The sequence below is a fragment of the Gossypium hirsutum genome, chromosome D07, assembly GCF_007990345.1.
Source record: "Gossypium hirsutum isolate 1008001.06 chromosome D07, Gossypium_hirsutum_v2.1, whole genome shotgun sequence".
In the NCBI taxonomy this organism is placed as follows: domain Eukaryota; kingdom Viridiplantae; phylum Streptophyta; class Magnoliopsida; order Malvales; family Malvaceae; genus Gossypium; species Gossypium hirsutum.
This window is the reverse complement of record NC_053443.1, coordinates 54,095,664-54,112,654: the sequence shown is the minus strand read 5'-3', so window position 1 is coordinate 54,112,654 and position 16,991 is coordinate 54,095,664. Positions and strand designations below refer to the sequence as shown.

Here is a 16,991-nt window from a genome sequence, read left to right as displayed (position 1 = left end):
TTAAATTGATGTCATCCATTAATAGAGTTTCACCTCATTTAAAAAATTTATCAAAATATTTTCTTATATACAAATTAGCAAATATTAGTATGAGAGTATTTTTCACTTATTTATATTTTTAAGTTTGTCATTTCGGCTAATTTACCAAAAAAGTCCATTTTTTAAAAAAATTAACGAAATGGGCCGGTTTTTTTAATTATTTACCGGAATGGGCCATTTTCCGCGAAATCGTGTCCACGTCAACGCGATGTCAGGGTACGTGACAGGACATCGCGTCCACGTCAGCGCGAACTGCTGACGTGGACGCGATGTCATGCCACGTAGCGCGGTACCGGGGACGCGATTTTGACGCTGATTTTACGTTTGGGTTTTTTGGCTTTTAGGGTTTAGGGTGCAGGCTTTTTAGGGGTTAGGGGTCCCAGAAATTTTTTTTTCGAGTTGATGTATCTGGTCAAATAGTGGGAAATCGCTTCTACCAGGATGCTATTTGAGAAGAAATTGTGAAATTGTGGCCTCGTGGACGCAATTTCGCTACAGTGGTCATGTAAGAAATAATTTTTTTTGACGTTTTCTGAGCAAATAGTATAAACTTGCTGATACCAGGATGCTATATGAGAAGAAAATTGTGAAATCGCGCCTTCGTGGACGCGATTTCGCTACAGTTGGTCATGTAGAAAATAAATTTTTTTGACGTTTATGAGTAAATAGTGTCAAATCGCGTCCTTGTGGACGCGATTTTGCTACAGTAGCAAGTTTGGGCTGAGACTATAAATTAGGCAGAAAATGTTCTTAGAATGCATAACTCACAGCAGAAACATTTTAGAGAGGCTAAGAAACTTAGAGTTTCAAAATGAGTGAACGTATTAGTGTTGTTATTTACTACGATGGTGAGGTTTGCTACACCGAGAATGATGTTGTTTTTTTGTCGGAGAATACGGTGCGACTGTCATTTAGCCAAAACATAGATTTGACAGAACTCCGTAAAAGAATTAGGCGTAAAATCTTCGGAACGACGCCAATGAAAGTTCTGTCAATGACGTATCGATTTTGTTCTTCTTTTGATCCGGTGACATATGACTCGTTCGACATAAAAGGTGCTCGTAGCTTGGAGGCAATGGTGCAGACTCATCTTGCTAGAGGAGCAACTTATATTGAGTTATATGTACAATTTACGTCGCCAACCGATGTACTTCCGTCCGGTGTTCGAGATGTATACACGACCCCTGGCCGACACTCGGTTAGCATGTTACAAAATACGGAACAACCCATGTTCGGTAGCGGTGTCGAATGCACATCCCCCTAGACACTCTATCGGTGGATGGGATATGTACGTCGGTGGCTCGATATTTGACGCTGGAAATACGAGCTGGGGAACTGCATCAAGTTCTACTGGATGGCAATCTACATCCAATTAGGGACGTTATCAAATGCCCAGAAGAAGGGATGACGTACTACCTACGACATCAACCGGTGAGGGGACGTCGTACGCTGCAGATGATTGTGGGTTAGAAGGTGACTCCGATGTGGATCCACCTCGAGAGCCCGGGCCGGATGGTGCAGAGGTGGGATTATTTTCTGAATCGAAGCCTATTCCAACAGAAGGTGAAGATGGTGATAGGAGTGCAGATGATGAAGAAAATCCACGATTCAGAGCATACTCACCTCCAGCCCACATGCATAATGTGGATCTGTTAAATGATGATGCGTTAGAGTTTCCAGATCTACCACACCGGGTGTGCGATCGTACAAGTTCGGGGGTAGATCTCAGTGAACTTGAAGTTGGTAATCAGTTTACCAATAAGGATAGTTTTATTGGTGCTTTGAAACAGCATAGCATCAAAAACGGCGTTAATTACCACGTCGTTAAATCAAAATCTAATAAGTTTGAGGCGAAGTGTGCGGTGCAAGACAACACATGTTCATGGAAAATCGTCGCCTCGTTAAGGAAGAGGACAGTGTTATGGGAGATCAAAAAGTACAAAGGTCCACATACATGTGCTGCAGGTACAATATTGAATGTGTCTGAATACTATTTTTATTTTCTAATGTTGCATTATTTAATGTACTCCCTCCCTCTGTAGGTGTTTCAGAAGATCATCCGAAAATGGATTCAGCTATGTTGGCTAGCTTGATACTGCCCACGATAAAAGTAGATCCTCGGACTTCAGTGCTGGTGATAATTGCCAATATCCGTAGCCAAATGGGGTACACGCCCTCTTACCGCTAGGTTTGGATAGCTAAGCAAAAGCCATTGGAGAAGATGCATAGTGGGTGGGACACCTCATATAATGAAATATGGCAATGGTGTCAGGTGGTACAAAGATACATCTCAGGTGCCATCACAGACCTTGAAACGGAATATGCGTACTACAACGACCGATTGCTACGTGGATGCCAAGTGTTCAAACACCTATTTTGGACCTTTAAGTAATGCCGAGACGCATTTCCCTACTGCAAGCCGTTGGTACAAATTGATGGTACCTTCATGTTTGGTAGGTACACTCATCGGCTATTGGTTGCAGTGGCACAGGACGGCGGTGGGAGAATTCTTCCAATTGCATATGCAATAATACCGGGGGATTCGTCTGATGATTGGGATTTCTTTCTCTCTAGGTGAAGGAGGCATGTGTGCCCCCAACCTGACATCTGTGTTATTTCAGATCGGGGCGCCGGTATACTAGCTGCATTTGATCGAGAGGGAAGCTTGTGGCAGCGTACACACCATAGGTATTGCCTGAGACATGTTGCTTCGAACTACTATAGGCAATATCCATCTAAGACGGAACGACGACAAGTGACCAACATGGGTATTTACTGTATAACTGTATTATTTCGTTTGTCAAATTGAATTAGTTTTATTGGTAGAAGCGGTATAAAATATTCACTATGTTCTTATATTGGTAGTGTATGAAATGAATAAAGATCGTTTTCACGAGATGTTGGCAATCTTGCGATCCAAAAACGAAGAAGGGGCGGACTACCTTTGCAACATACGTTTTGAACAGTGGGCACAAGCATACGACGGAGGCCTACGATATGGCCATATGACGTCGAACCTGGCAGAATGCATAAATTCTATTCTTAAAGGAACGTTCCATCTACCGATAGCAGCAGTTGTGCGAAAGACATATTTCCGTTTGGCGGCGCTATTTCCAAAGCGAGCAGCAGGTTATGCATGCTAGATGCAGGGTGGGCATGTATGGTGCAGTAAGGTGGTTCAAGAAATTAACAAGGCGAAGGCGAGGGCAAACATCATGCACACTGTGTGTCACGATCGAGACAATTTATGGTTTCGCGTGACGGAGTTTGACATACCGCACCAAGGTGTTGTTGGCGGGCAATATCGTGTACACTTGCGAAACTGGACTTGTGACTGTGGGAAGTTCGATGCACTTCGTTATCCATGCGCTCATGTTATTGCAGCCTGTCAGAAACTCCGTCTGGATCCGTTGAGTTATGTGGACGAAGTGTACAAATTAGAAAACATGTACAACGTATGGAGACACGTTTTCCCACCGGTCCCAGATGAACGTAAGTGGCCGCCCGTATCTCTTGCTCCTTTTAAACTGTTACCGGATAGAGAATTGCGTCGCAAGCCGAAGGGTCGACCTTTCTCCACTAGAATACGGAACAATATGGATATTCGAGAAACAGCCAGTCAACAGAAGTTGTGCGGATGGTGTAGGAACTCAGGCCATACAAGTCGATCGTGCCCTAATCGCAATAGTTGAATATAATTATAGAAAAAATTACCTTTTATTCAATTATTAATTGATAATTGTATTAATTGTTAGTAAAATTATCAAATTACTACAATTTCTTAAATGTTAGTACCAGTCAAAACATTTTACGAAATCCAACATTATGTAAAACTACAATTTCTTAAATGGTTACTAAGATTATCAAATCCGTTGAGTTATGTTAGGGTTTTTACATTAATTAAATTATTTTAGGGTTAGGGTTTTTAATTAAATTAGGTTATGGTTTTTAATTAAATTAGGTTAGGGTTTTTAATTAAATTATGTTAGGGTTTTTAATTAAATTAAATTAGGTTAGGGTTTTTAATTAAATTAGGCTAAGGTTAGGGTTTTTAATTAAATTAGGTTAGGGTTAGAGATTTTAACTAAATTATGTTATGGTTTTTAATTAAATTAAATTAGGTTAGGGTTTTTAATTAAATTAAATTAGGTTAGGGTTTTTAATTAAATTAGGTTAGGTTAGGGTTTTTAATTAAATTAAATTAGGTTAGGGTTTTTAATTAAGTTAAGTTAGGGTTTTTAATTAAATTATGTTAGGGTTTTTAATTAAATTAAATTAGGTTAGGGTTTTTAATTAAATTAGGTTAGGGTTAGGGTTTTTAATTAAATTAGGTTAGGGTTAGGGATTTTAACTAAATTATGTTAGGGTTTTTAATTAAATTAAATTAGGGTTTTTAATTAAATTAGGTTAGGGTTTTTAATTAAATTAGGTTAGGGTTTTTAATTAAATTAGGTTAGGGTTAGGGATTTTAACTAAATTAGGTTAGGGTTTTTAATTAAATTAAATTAGGTTAGGGTTTTTAATTAAATTAGGTTAGGGTTTTTAATTAAATTAAATTAGGTTAGGGTTTTTAATTAAATTAAATTAGGTTAGGGTTTTTAATTAAATTAGGTTAGGGTAAGGGTTTTTAATTATATTAAGTTAGGTTAGGGTTTTTAATCAAATAATGTCAAAATAACTCGGAAAAATTTATATGTGTATTACATCGTCATAAACTTCTATTTCATTACATCAAATGATAAATTTTAATACGGTAATCAATGTCTATAACCGGGGGATTCGGTTCCACATGGCGGCCGTCGACGGTTACGCGCTGGATTCCTCCTTCCTCTAGCTTTCGGCGGCGGTTGTTCTTCCTCGGGTGGTGATTGTTGTTCTTCCGGTTCGGCATCTGTTTGTCGGACTTAGGACGATGATCCACCTTCAAAGAATACTGTATGTGAAGGTGTTTGCATCATGAACGGCAACGAAGTTTGAAATCCATGCGTTGCTGGCGATTGGTAAAAATGAGAGCTCCCCGACGGCCCCCCTTGCGACCCTTCCTGCGCCGATGGCCTAGTTATCGGTGGTCCGCTCGGCATTACAGGAAATGGAGCTGATCCGGGCATTTGGCTCCAAGCTGCCATAGGTTGTTGAAAAGGATACATGTACGGGTTAGGGTACATATAAGGGCTAGGAAACATACCTGGCATCATAGGGAAAGGCGATTGCGTGGGTATCATCTGTTGAATTGCTGCGTCAGGTGACTGCGCCGGTGCTCTCGTTGGGGACGGTGATTGCATTGCCGCTGATGATGGGCCGGGTGAATGTCTAAGCCTCGTTGATGGGCTGCCCTCGTAGTCTTGTCCCCTTGGATTTAAAGGCCCGTTCCTTTCCCTTCCGACACGTATTTTCCGCTGCCTCTTCTCTGGCGTAAGTAAATACGGCTTCCCATGGATCCTAAACCATGGCATGTATTCTGGAACGCATGCTAACTCGGGAACAATGATTTGTTCCCGAGTAGGTAGATATTCATGCCGATTTTCCCACATTTCCGTGTACTCTGACCAGTATCTAGGCCAATCTGTACCTAATAGCCGAAGGTCGATTTTGTGGTGCTCGTCAAACACCTCAGGGTCCGCAGGGATCGGTTGTCTACATCCAAACTGTCGTAGGACTCTGTCTGTCTGGTGGGGCTCCACAGTTGCATAGTTGATCAACACCAGTTTCACGTGCCAAGCGTTGGGATTTTGTAAAAACTCTTCCGGGATTACTGCTCGGATTGTCGGATCCTCGTATGGTGTCCATTGAAACTACATGAACATGATAGAAATATTACTTATATACATAATACTAAATAGTAAATACTAAATATCAATCCACTAGCGAATGTATGGAAATATCTATTTGCAATAATACTTACTTCTGCTTCCGACCGTTGGTCCAATAGAAGCCGTATATCTTCAAGTTCAGACGGTAATCCACGATAACTCGCCGGATGGTTCCACCTAATTAAATAAATTTTTAGCATACTTTTATTCTTACAAAATCTACATAACAATTTCAAAATGTAATATAAAATTTACCTCGTTACGAGTGGAAATGTATATGGGTGGTTCACTCGAGGACGTAGAAATGGAAAGCGAAACCGTGCCCATGATTGCAGTAGTGACAGGCATCCTCTGATTTTTGCTTTCCTCGATTTGGTCGCCCCGCACATCTCCCGATATAATGTTGCCAATACGGCAGACCCCCAACTAAATTCACCGGCTGCTCTAAAATCAACGAGTTTTAGCAGCCACCTTAGATGTACACGGCTCCGTGACGTGTCGGCCATGAGATAGCCTCCAATTATTTGAAGAATGTATGATCGAGCATATCGGATTCGTTCAATTTCGGTTGAATTTTCATTCAGACCGGGGAAGGTGGCACGGAACCAGCCCATCTCCACCTTACCTCCATCCATTTTATCCGGAACGACGCCCAAAAGCTCGTAACACACCGCCTCCCAATTGCTAGATTGGGCAGACCTAGTGACTGGGTGCCCGTCCACCGGCAATCCCAAATGCAGATGGACATCTTCTAGAGTGATAGTGCACTCTCCACATGGAAGATGAAATGTGTGCGTCTCAGGTCTCCACCTCTCGATCAACGCACTGATCAGTTTCGCCTCCAACTTGCATCCCCGGCCTACCATCGCCACATGCCAAAATCTCGCTTCCCGCAGGTAGTTCTCTACTAACGGTGATGGAGGAGCATGTATATTCCGAATATTGCATTCCAATACCCGATCTTCAGCCTTTTATAAGAAAAAATAAATTAATAAATATCTAATAATACATAAATAAAAATATCTTAAATAAAATTTAAAATTTAAATTTAATACTTACCATTTTCATTTGCTCCACCGATATGTGATTCCTATCAAGACGAATCAATAATCCGGCCATTGTTGAAAATATTAAAAATTTTAAAATTATTTTAAAAAAATAAAAAAATTTAAAATTTTCTTAAAATAATGAAATTTAATGGAAAAAGAAATTTAATATGGATTTGGAGATTTTTGAAGGAAATTGAGAGGATTTTGGAAGGAATTTGAGAGTTTGAGAGAATTTTGAAAGGAATTTGAGAGAATTTTGAACGGAATTGAGAGAATTTTTGAAGGAAATTGATATTGAATTTGTTTGTGAAAATAAAAGGGGTGGGGGTTTATATAGTAAAAAAAAATTTTACCGTTGGGGGGGCAACGGTGAATTTTTTGACCGTTGGGCACTGTTCACGCGTGCGGGCACATCGCGTCCACGTCAGCGCGACCTGCTGACGTGGAAGGAAATCGCTTCCTCAAGGACGCGATTTCCTTCCACGTCAGCAAGTCGCGCTGACGTGGATGCGATGTCCTGTCACGTACCCTGACATCGCGCTGAAATGGACGCGATTTTGCGAAAAATGGCCCATTCCGGTAAATAATTAAAAAACCGGCCCATTTCGATAATTTTCTAAAAAAATGAGCTTTTTTTGATAAATTAGCCTGTCATTTCAATCAAAGCATAATTAAAGCAATCATATATATATACACTAGTTTTCTTTCCCGTATATAAATTTATTAATACGTTCGAAATAATTAATCACTAATTAGAATAATATGAAATAAAAATGGAAAAACAATCCAAACACAGAAATATGGGTTTTTATCTAAATAATATAAAATAATTAAATAAATATGGAAATGGGATAAATGTAATAATATATATTTTTTAATTTTTTTAATTTGGGTAAATGGTTAAAATAATCACTTTTGTTTATCTCGGATTACATTTTAATCACTTATGTTTGAAATGTTACATTTTAGCCACTTATATTATCGCGTTGTAACATTTTAGTCATTGAGTCGTTAATTATTGTTAACGGTGTAACAGTAAGCTGACGTGGCACGTTAAATCATCATTTCAAACAAAAATTTTAGGTTTATTTATACAATTGGTCCCCACATTTTTTTCATTTTGAGTAATTTAATTTAATTTTTATTTTATGTTCTTTTAACTTACTCGATTGTAAATACTTAATTTATTTTTTTAGTGTGTTAATGTTTCATATATTTATTATGTTTTGTCATTTATATTAATGCTTTATTCATTTTATAATTCACATAATTTTATTTATTAATAATTTAATTATTTTTAATTAGTTGGTATATTTTGCTTATTTGTATGGATGTGTTTAAGTTCATTAAAATAATCTATTGGTACTAGCTTAGTGTAAAACCTTGTAGTTTGCAAAAATTACAAAGAATGGTAGAGAATCTTGAAACAATATTTTATACTATTAAATGTAACCATAAATTAGTTGTATGAGTTTTGTGTATGACTTCAAGAATTAGTTACTTGAGTTTTCTATTATCATTTACAATGTATGTTCATGTTTTATTTATTTTATCATTCATACAAAATTTATTTATTGAGATTAAATTTAGTATTAAATTTTATTAAATTAATGGAATATTTATCTACAAGATAAATATTAAATTAAATTTAATATTAAATTTATTAAAATTATATTATTTTTGGAATAGTTAATCTGAAATCAAATTCTCTGGTAGAGTCTCAGTAAAAGTGTAATTTTTCCACTGCTCAACCACCGAAGAGCCATAGCTACTGACCATTTGTCGGCCACCGAAATGTCGTCGTTGCAACCGCCGACACCCTGAGCTGGTTTGGTTTCTGTCGATTCGGTCCAGGCCAATGATGGCACAACCGGTCCGATCCAATCACTAGTTGGACTAGTGGCCCGGTTTCATATACCAAGCTTGATTTGATCAGTTTTTGGGTCTTAGTCTTGGTTTTGGGCTCCTGAGCTAAATTTACAATCTCATGTCAAATTTTCAAGTTCAATTACCCATTGGGCTAATTGTCTGACTTAAAAATTAATTTTTAAAAATATCATATTAATTTTAATTAATTTGATTTTACTTTATCGAAATTTATTTTCTCAAAAATCACTTAGATTTTCCAAATTAATTTTTCAAGAAAATTCTTTAATCAAATTCTCTAGTTGAATAATTCTTACGTCTGCCTAATTTAATTTCACATCGAATAAATGGATTCAATTAAATTATTTCCAAAATCGTAGAATTTACTTTTAATTTAAATGCAATCCGATCGAGCTTTTTTTGAGCTAGCGGAGGGATCAATCAGATATATACAATTAGGTACTAGTAACTGCAATTATGTCCAGAAGTATCATTCCGATAATTCACAATTACTTAATTATGGAGCTAGTCCACAAGAAGTACCATGATTGAAAACTTCTTATTGTATACTCTTTAAGAAAGCAATTCATCCAACTGCTTTATCTAATGACCTCGTCATATGTATGTTACCTTCATATGATATCCTTGATTCTTTTGAGTTAAATCCATTCACTCAATGCAATCCTATTTTATCTCATTGTCGTCATTATGTCTTTTTAATGATTAATATGACCACTGTCAATAAATGATTGTGATAAATTGCTTGTTCGAGGATAAGCAACTCGTGGCTACGTTCCATATTTATCAATCCACACAATGTCAATGAAAGGATATCATTAACTCTTTAATTGATCTATAAATTCCACTGTTGCTAGTAAAGTCATGCCATACACAAGTCATGTACCCAACATATTGGCTATCAACTCGATCATCTTTAGAGCATAGGCCTCCACTTATATCAAAACACATGAGTTACATACGCATGGTCAATGACTAACACAGGATTTAGGTAAATCAAACCATGAATGTCACAAGTGAATTAATTCTTAAATGGATTCAAAATTAATTCATCTTAGGTCCAATCCAATGTATCATTCTACCAATGAATACATCTATCTCTACCCGTGGAGTCAACTGCTCCGATAGCCAAGACTAGTCATCTCCTCAATTAGAATTGTAGACGACATAATAATGCTTATTAGTATTTGAATCAAATTCTCACTTTGATTCTTTTACGGAATTATGAACTCGTTTAGATTATCTACTGAAGTAAGTTGTCTTTCTCGAAATGTAAATGTTCTTACAATGCCACTTATCATCAATTTTTACTTAGACAATCAATGAGTTAATATTTGTTTGTCACAATTTCGTTATGCATGCAAAATATGAAAGACAGAAATACAAAAGACATACTAGTGAAATGTGAAATTTATTTATTCATCGTTCAAATACATAGAAAATAATTACATGTTTACTATAATATGGGCACATTTCCCAATATAAACATGGAATGAAACATGTTATATGATATGTGATATATATGAATTGATGATGAATTGAAATGAGATTATGATATTGAGTGTGAATTAGTATGTGAATTGGCTATAAAATGAAATTGGATCATTGGTACCCTATTAACTGTTTGGGTAAAGTTGGATATAGTTGGCATGCTATAGGATTTAATTGAGTACAAATTATATTCCAGTTTTACATTGACAAACGTTGGGCGCATATTATTTTTGACATTCCAATGAGTGCTGGGACATATTTTACTTTGGTTATACCGATAAGCGCTTGGCGCAATTTATACACTTCAGACATTCCGATAAGACATTGAGTGCTAGATTAGTGTGTTGGTCGGATGATCTATGTATCCATCCTGAGTCCGAGTCGGATTAAATTAAAGAGATTATAAACACAAACTTGATAAATGAAATTAAATGTGCTTTGATATTAGATAGTATGGTATGATATATGAAATTGTCAAGTGAATCAATGCATAAGTTGATATACGGATTATACTTTGAATGTTTATGCTTAAGTGGCATGTAATAGATGTTTTGGCATGGATCATAGTATATGAATCATGATTTATGAATTGATGATGTCATTAGTTATTAGTATGTTGAATGAAACTTATGTCAAGCTATTTAAATTATATTGTTGACTTGAATCATGAAAATATCACTAAGTTTTATCACTCAGTATACAATTTGTTTATTTCGTGTGCAGGTATAGGTGGATCTCGAAATCCCAAGAAGTGACTCGGCATCCAATTTGTAGGTCTTGACTCAACAATGCTTGTATAGCCCCTTTTTATTTTGATATATGACATGTATCTAAAGTTTGGAGTCGGTTTTGTATCGAAACGGTCAACTTGAATCCTGAATGAACATTGTAGTTTGAATTTAGTTCATAACAGCTTGTTGATTGGCATAAGTAGTGCATTGCACGATAATAGAAACTAGTATCATCTATATTATATATTACAACTGATTTCATTCCCATGCACGAATTTATTATATTTAATAATTAAAATATATATTAAATAATTATTAATTTCATAATAATAAGGAAAAGATTAAATAAGTATGATATTTTTTTTCTTTTTTCACACACACATATATAAGTAAATAAACGTAATTTTGGGATTAATTGTTTTCAACTTTTTTTAATAACTTTCCTAATTTAATTTTATATTAATACGAAAAAAACTTTCAATTCCATATATAAATATTCATCTTTCATTTATATAAATGTAATTTTTAGAGCATTATTTTTTTAATAAATGGCTTCTAGATGATGGTCCCTATACAATCCAGTGACCTCGGATTAGTAATTTGCATTGGGTCAGCGATCTAATTTGTGAGGAAACCAAGCAATGGAATGAGGCTTTAATTTGTACCTCTTTTTCTCAATATTTTGAGGCTGATCGAATCCTTTGCATTCATGTGGTGATGCATCCTCAAGAGGATAAGTTAATTTGGGGGGGGGGGGCGAGCATACTGGACTTTATTTGGTACGAAGCAGACACAAACAATTACTTAATGGGGCTCTATAGGCTACTACCACTTCTTGTTTTTGGTCATTATACAAATTATATTGCAGATTACAGTTCCAGCAAAGATCAAGATACATCTATGGAAATTCATCACAACTTTGCCTACTAAAACATAATTTATGTATCCAAAGTATTCGATCCAATCTTATGTGCCCGCAATGCAATTTAGAAGTGGAGGACTCGAAACATGTTTTCAGGGATTGTAGTGTGGCAAAGGCGATATGGGAGCAGCTCGATTATGTCCCTATGTTAAGGTGAACGTTGTTGGTGGATTTGATTTGGGCAATAGAATGTCGGGTTCTAGCATTCTAGTGCGGAACAATGACAAATATGTACTTAGGGCCTGGTCTCATGTGAGTAGGAACATTCCAGCCCCTTTTGCTACAGAAGGACTTGCCTGCCTTGAAGCTGTACTTTTCCCCAATGATATGGTTTTTCAACATGTGGTTGTTGAAGGTGATTCCCAATCCATCATTTCAAAGCTTGGGAAGACGAAGTTGGATGAATCGAAGGTTAGTGCCTACATATAGGATATAAAGCATTTTGAAAGTAGTCGATTTGAATTCATTCCGAGACTGGGGAATAGAGTTGCGCACACTCTAGCTAAAGAAAGTTTTGGACAATGAGGCAGTAGCTTTTGGGTTGAGGAAGCTCAGTCGTCTATGGCGGCAATTCTAGATCAGGACAGGTGGTGCCTTACCCCGCAACATAGGAATCAGGGCACTAAAATTTCCAAGAGGTATAAGTGGAGTTCGTGTTTTCTTTTGCAAGCTTTCTTTTCCTAATAGCAAAAACTACTTGTCTGGCCGATCCAACACCTACCATAAAAGCCACTAATCCTCATCACTGTCCATCCCTACTTCCATCTTTATCACTCCTCACTCTGCCACCCTCACACCATAGAAGTGTAAGGTCGAATAAACACTTGAGGTAAACAATTTTGGCTAAAATAAGCAAAGGGTCCCATACCACCGCACCATACAGCATCACGCTTTCAAATTCCCACAAACTCACCCCCAAAGCTTTAATTAACAAACAAGTTTACAATAACATTGTCTGCCTAGCTGAAGCTTTTCAGAAATAACCCAGTTTCTAAAATTTGAAATTTTAAAATTGAGTCTCAGTGAACTTGGAGATAGTAAATCAGTGAGTCCACTTTTTTTCGAGAAGGAATCTGAGAACAAGCACAGGTGGCGGTGGAGTAAACAGCGATAGAAAACGGGAGCAAGGAATTAGCAGTGACGAGGATTGATGATTCTTATGTTGCAAATAAATTATTTTGATACCTAAATTGTCGATTCTGTCCCATTTACTCAAAAATTATTAACCCCTAATAATTTTATTGGTAATTTTTTTTTTATTTTAGGATAATCTAGAATGAAAATGATAATTCATGAGATAAAAATAATTAAGGATAAAAATAAGAAAATAGATATGATTATGTAGCTAAATGATGTTAAGTTTTTTTTATATTGATTTATTTCATTTCAGCAACCAACAATACTGTGTCTCAATATATATGTAAACTATCATCAAAATCACTTCCATAGAATACCAGAAAATTTGAACTACAGAAGTACGTTATGGCTGTAAACTTTAAAACAGATGGACTGAAACTATGTATCTAATCAGATTGTCTTTGTCTAACATAATTTCAATACATCTAAACTGGCATTCTAATTATCAGTTGGCCCTGCATGAAACTGCAAAAGAAATTAAAAAAAAAAATCAATACATACATACATACATACATACATACAGAGAGAGAGAGAATGAAGATCTAAAATCATAAGTTTGAGTAAGAGGGAGAGGGAGAGGGAGAGGGAGAAAAATGGGATATTACCTCTTAATATAATAGTAACAGAAGTCAACCAAGATGAATGTTTGAACAATTTCTGCAAGTATAGCCATGGGAAACCAAAGGTAACCATATCCCACCAAGAACAGATACCTCCCTCCTGTCTCATACACCTTTCATTCAATATAATATAGCAACAGTTAACAATAATTTTTAATCATTATTAACAATTTAATTCTTTTAATTTATATAAAAATAAAATTCCTTATTTTTTAAAAATTTTGGATTTTTAATTATTTTTCAATTAAATTGCGGTGCTTAATTTGACTCGTGACACAAACTCAATTAGGGACTTAAATATAATACTATAAATTTTATCATATGCGTATGCATGCGAAAACTAGGTATTTAGATCAGAGGTGTATGTTTAAAAATAACATATAATGAAATCATAATAAATATATAATAAATAATGAAACTTAAGGTTTGATAATAATAATAACATATATGCAACATGTACAAAATTAAAATAAAAAAATTAATTTAAATTGCGAGCAAAAGGAAGTAATACCAATTCAATCAATGACATGATCAATATATACAAACAATGTGGTGAAACAATTTGTGTAATAAATTTGAAACGTATAAAAATATCAAAATAAAGTTTTGGTTAAAAAGGTAAAGAAATGATTTTATGGATTTTGGAAGCATGGGTTTGAATTACGGGTGAGCAAAACTTCATTCGACTTGTAAAAATTAAAAAAAAAAATTGAATTTCGAGTTAACCGAATCGAGTTATTCAGTTTTTTCGAGTCAACTTGAATAAGTAATTCGAGTCAAGTTGAACTTTATAATTCAAATAACTCGAATAATTTGAGAAACTCAAATAACAAATTGGTGTAAATACCTACTCAATTTTGAAAAATGAGAAAATTGGTCTCTCTCAACCAAAATTTAAAAATTTAAAAAATCAAAATAATTTTTACAAATCCAAATATTTATAAAAATTCCAAAATTTATAATTCTTAAAAAATACATAAAAATAAAAAAATAAAAATTCTAAAAGAAATTCTTTAGAATATATAAAAAAGTTTAAAAAATATAAAATAATAATTTCAAAGAGTAAATTAATTATTCAAGTTTATTATACTAAAATATCTTATTTTTTCTCTTATTTTGCTTTGAGAAAGTTTTCAAATATATATGGTTTCAAATTTATATGCTCTAAAATAGAATTAGTTATATGGTAACCAGATTTTAATTTGACAAGTTTATTTTTTTAATTTAACTCAAACAATTTAACTCGAATTTCATTTCACTCAACCCAATTCGAAAAAAAATCAAATCGAGTTAAGATGATAGAATGAGACTAGGATGATAGAATGAGACTCGTCAACTTAATTAACTTGAAATTTTTTTGACTCGATTCGATTAAATGCTCACTCCTAACCTTTGAATCGTAACATTTGCAACATTATTTTTTGTTTTTTTTAATAAAGAAAAGATAAAAATACCATCATAATAATATAACTTAATTAAATTATGTAAAGTTATTTTAATAATTTCATTGACTAAGTTAGAGTCGACTCGTGACACCAACACAATCATACACTTAAATAATAGTATAGATTATATAGAAGTATATATATAATCTATACAAAAATTTACCCAAACATAATGAGACATTATGGATTCCAAAGTCTCAATTTTACCATTTCAACATGCTCATACGAGTGGTTGAATTGGTCAGGCCACCAATTTTCAGTCCAATCAATTTGTCTGATTAAATCGAATATATTATTAAAAAAAAGAAGAGAAAACTAACTCAAACAATTTTTTAGTCTAGTTCGTGGGTTAAGAGATCCAACCCCTTATTCTAGACCAGTATCCTAATTGTTTCTCGATCCAACAAGTCCTACCAACTAATATGATTTCAATTAATATCTTATTTATTTTTTAAATAATTTTTTTCACACACGTCAAACAGTGTGCCATATTTTATATTTGTACACATTCAGACGAAGCAAAACACTTAGGTAAATTGGATAATCCACTTGTTAAATTTACCTATTATATATACAGATCCAGCATAGATTATGTAGGGAGTAAAAAATGAACCTGGATAATCCAATGAGCGCAGGCTAGGAATCTGGCCATACCAAGTGCAAACACATAATGGGCTGTAAATGGTTCAATCATCTGAAAAAATTAAATAAAACATCAGTAAAATAATTATCTCAGATAAATATATACACAGACTGTCAAAACTCAAAACTGAAACCTTTGCATTCTGCATCATACGAAGCTGTGGCATCACTGAAACTGCTTCCAAATAAACACAAAAGGCCCAAAGAACATGACTGAAGTATATATGTGCAGTACGTGGGTTGATTAACATAGCAAGTATAGCACAAGGCACCACCTGAAAATTACATATACATATCTTATGTATAACACAGTGTATGTATTAATGGGTTACATATATATATATGTAATATTATTGCATTTACCATATAATAGATGGGAAAGTTATCAAGCTCCTTGATATAGGTGGACTTCAACTTGAATCGAATCATAAATATAACCCATGCAGTGAAAAGGAAGGTGGCGAAATCTAGCAATGTATGAATGTCACCTTCCAAATTGAAGCTGCACACTACTCTCACTGCTAAATATATTGCTGTGAGCTCTTGAGACTTGAGCGAAAGCCCTTAAAAATTAAAACACAAACTGATCTAGTCATTATATATTGAAAATCATATCATTTATATATATATATAATGAATGTATGTATGTATTACCAGAACATGTCTTCTTGGTAGTAAGCTTGTAAATCAAAACCAGAATCCCAGCCGCATGGATGGACTCAGAGGCAACAAAAAAGTGATTGTGATATTTCGCCGTAAGCTTCAATGCCACTAAAGAAAACAGCATCGCCATGACTGCAAATAAGATCTTCATCTTCTTCGATTGCTTCCTTATCCGTTCAAACACCTTTTTCACTGCAGAATTTGAATCTCTCTTGCTCCCCATTTTTTTTATACAGGGATTTTGAAAAAGAAAAGAAAAGTAAGGTTTAAAAGAGAGGGGTTTTGTTAGGCTTGAGACAGAGACAGAGACAGAGGGAAAGAGAGAAGAGATGGTGGGTTTGGGGAAGACACGAAGAGCGCATGCAGTAGGTAAAGACTAGAGATTTTTATATGTGGCAATAGCATTTAATATGTTACCATTTAAAACCTATGAAAATTCACTTTATACCGAAATTGGTGCTTCCCTATTTTGGGTGCTGCTGATTTGGTACATTATTTTTTTAAATTCACTTTGTGAATTTGAGTTAGATATTTTGCTATTTATGTGTGGTTTTCTAT

General features: G+C 34.8%; 1 protein-coding gene across 1 annotated transcript; it reads right to left on the bottom strand.

Moving 5' to 3' along the window:
* Positions 1 to 13,343: 13,343 nt before the first annotated feature.
* Positions 13,344 to 16,783, bottom strand: LOC107955399 (ER lumen protein-retaining receptor erd-2.2). The gene is made up of 6 exons (XM_041097861.1): positions 16,425 to 16,783; positions 16,134 to 16,333; positions 15,905 to 16,045; positions 15,742 to 15,822; positions 13,669 to 13,796; positions 13,344 to 13,528 (listed from the first exon to the last, which is right to left on the bottom strand). The coding sequence occupies exons 1-6, from the start codon at positions 16,654 to 16,656 to the stop codon at positions 13,489 to 13,491; spliced, it is 822 nt and encodes a 273-aa protein (XP_040953795.1). The 5' UTR covers positions 16,657 to 16,783; the 3' UTR covers positions 13,344 to 13,488.
* Between the last annotated feature and the right edge of the window lie 208 nt (positions 16,784 to 16,991).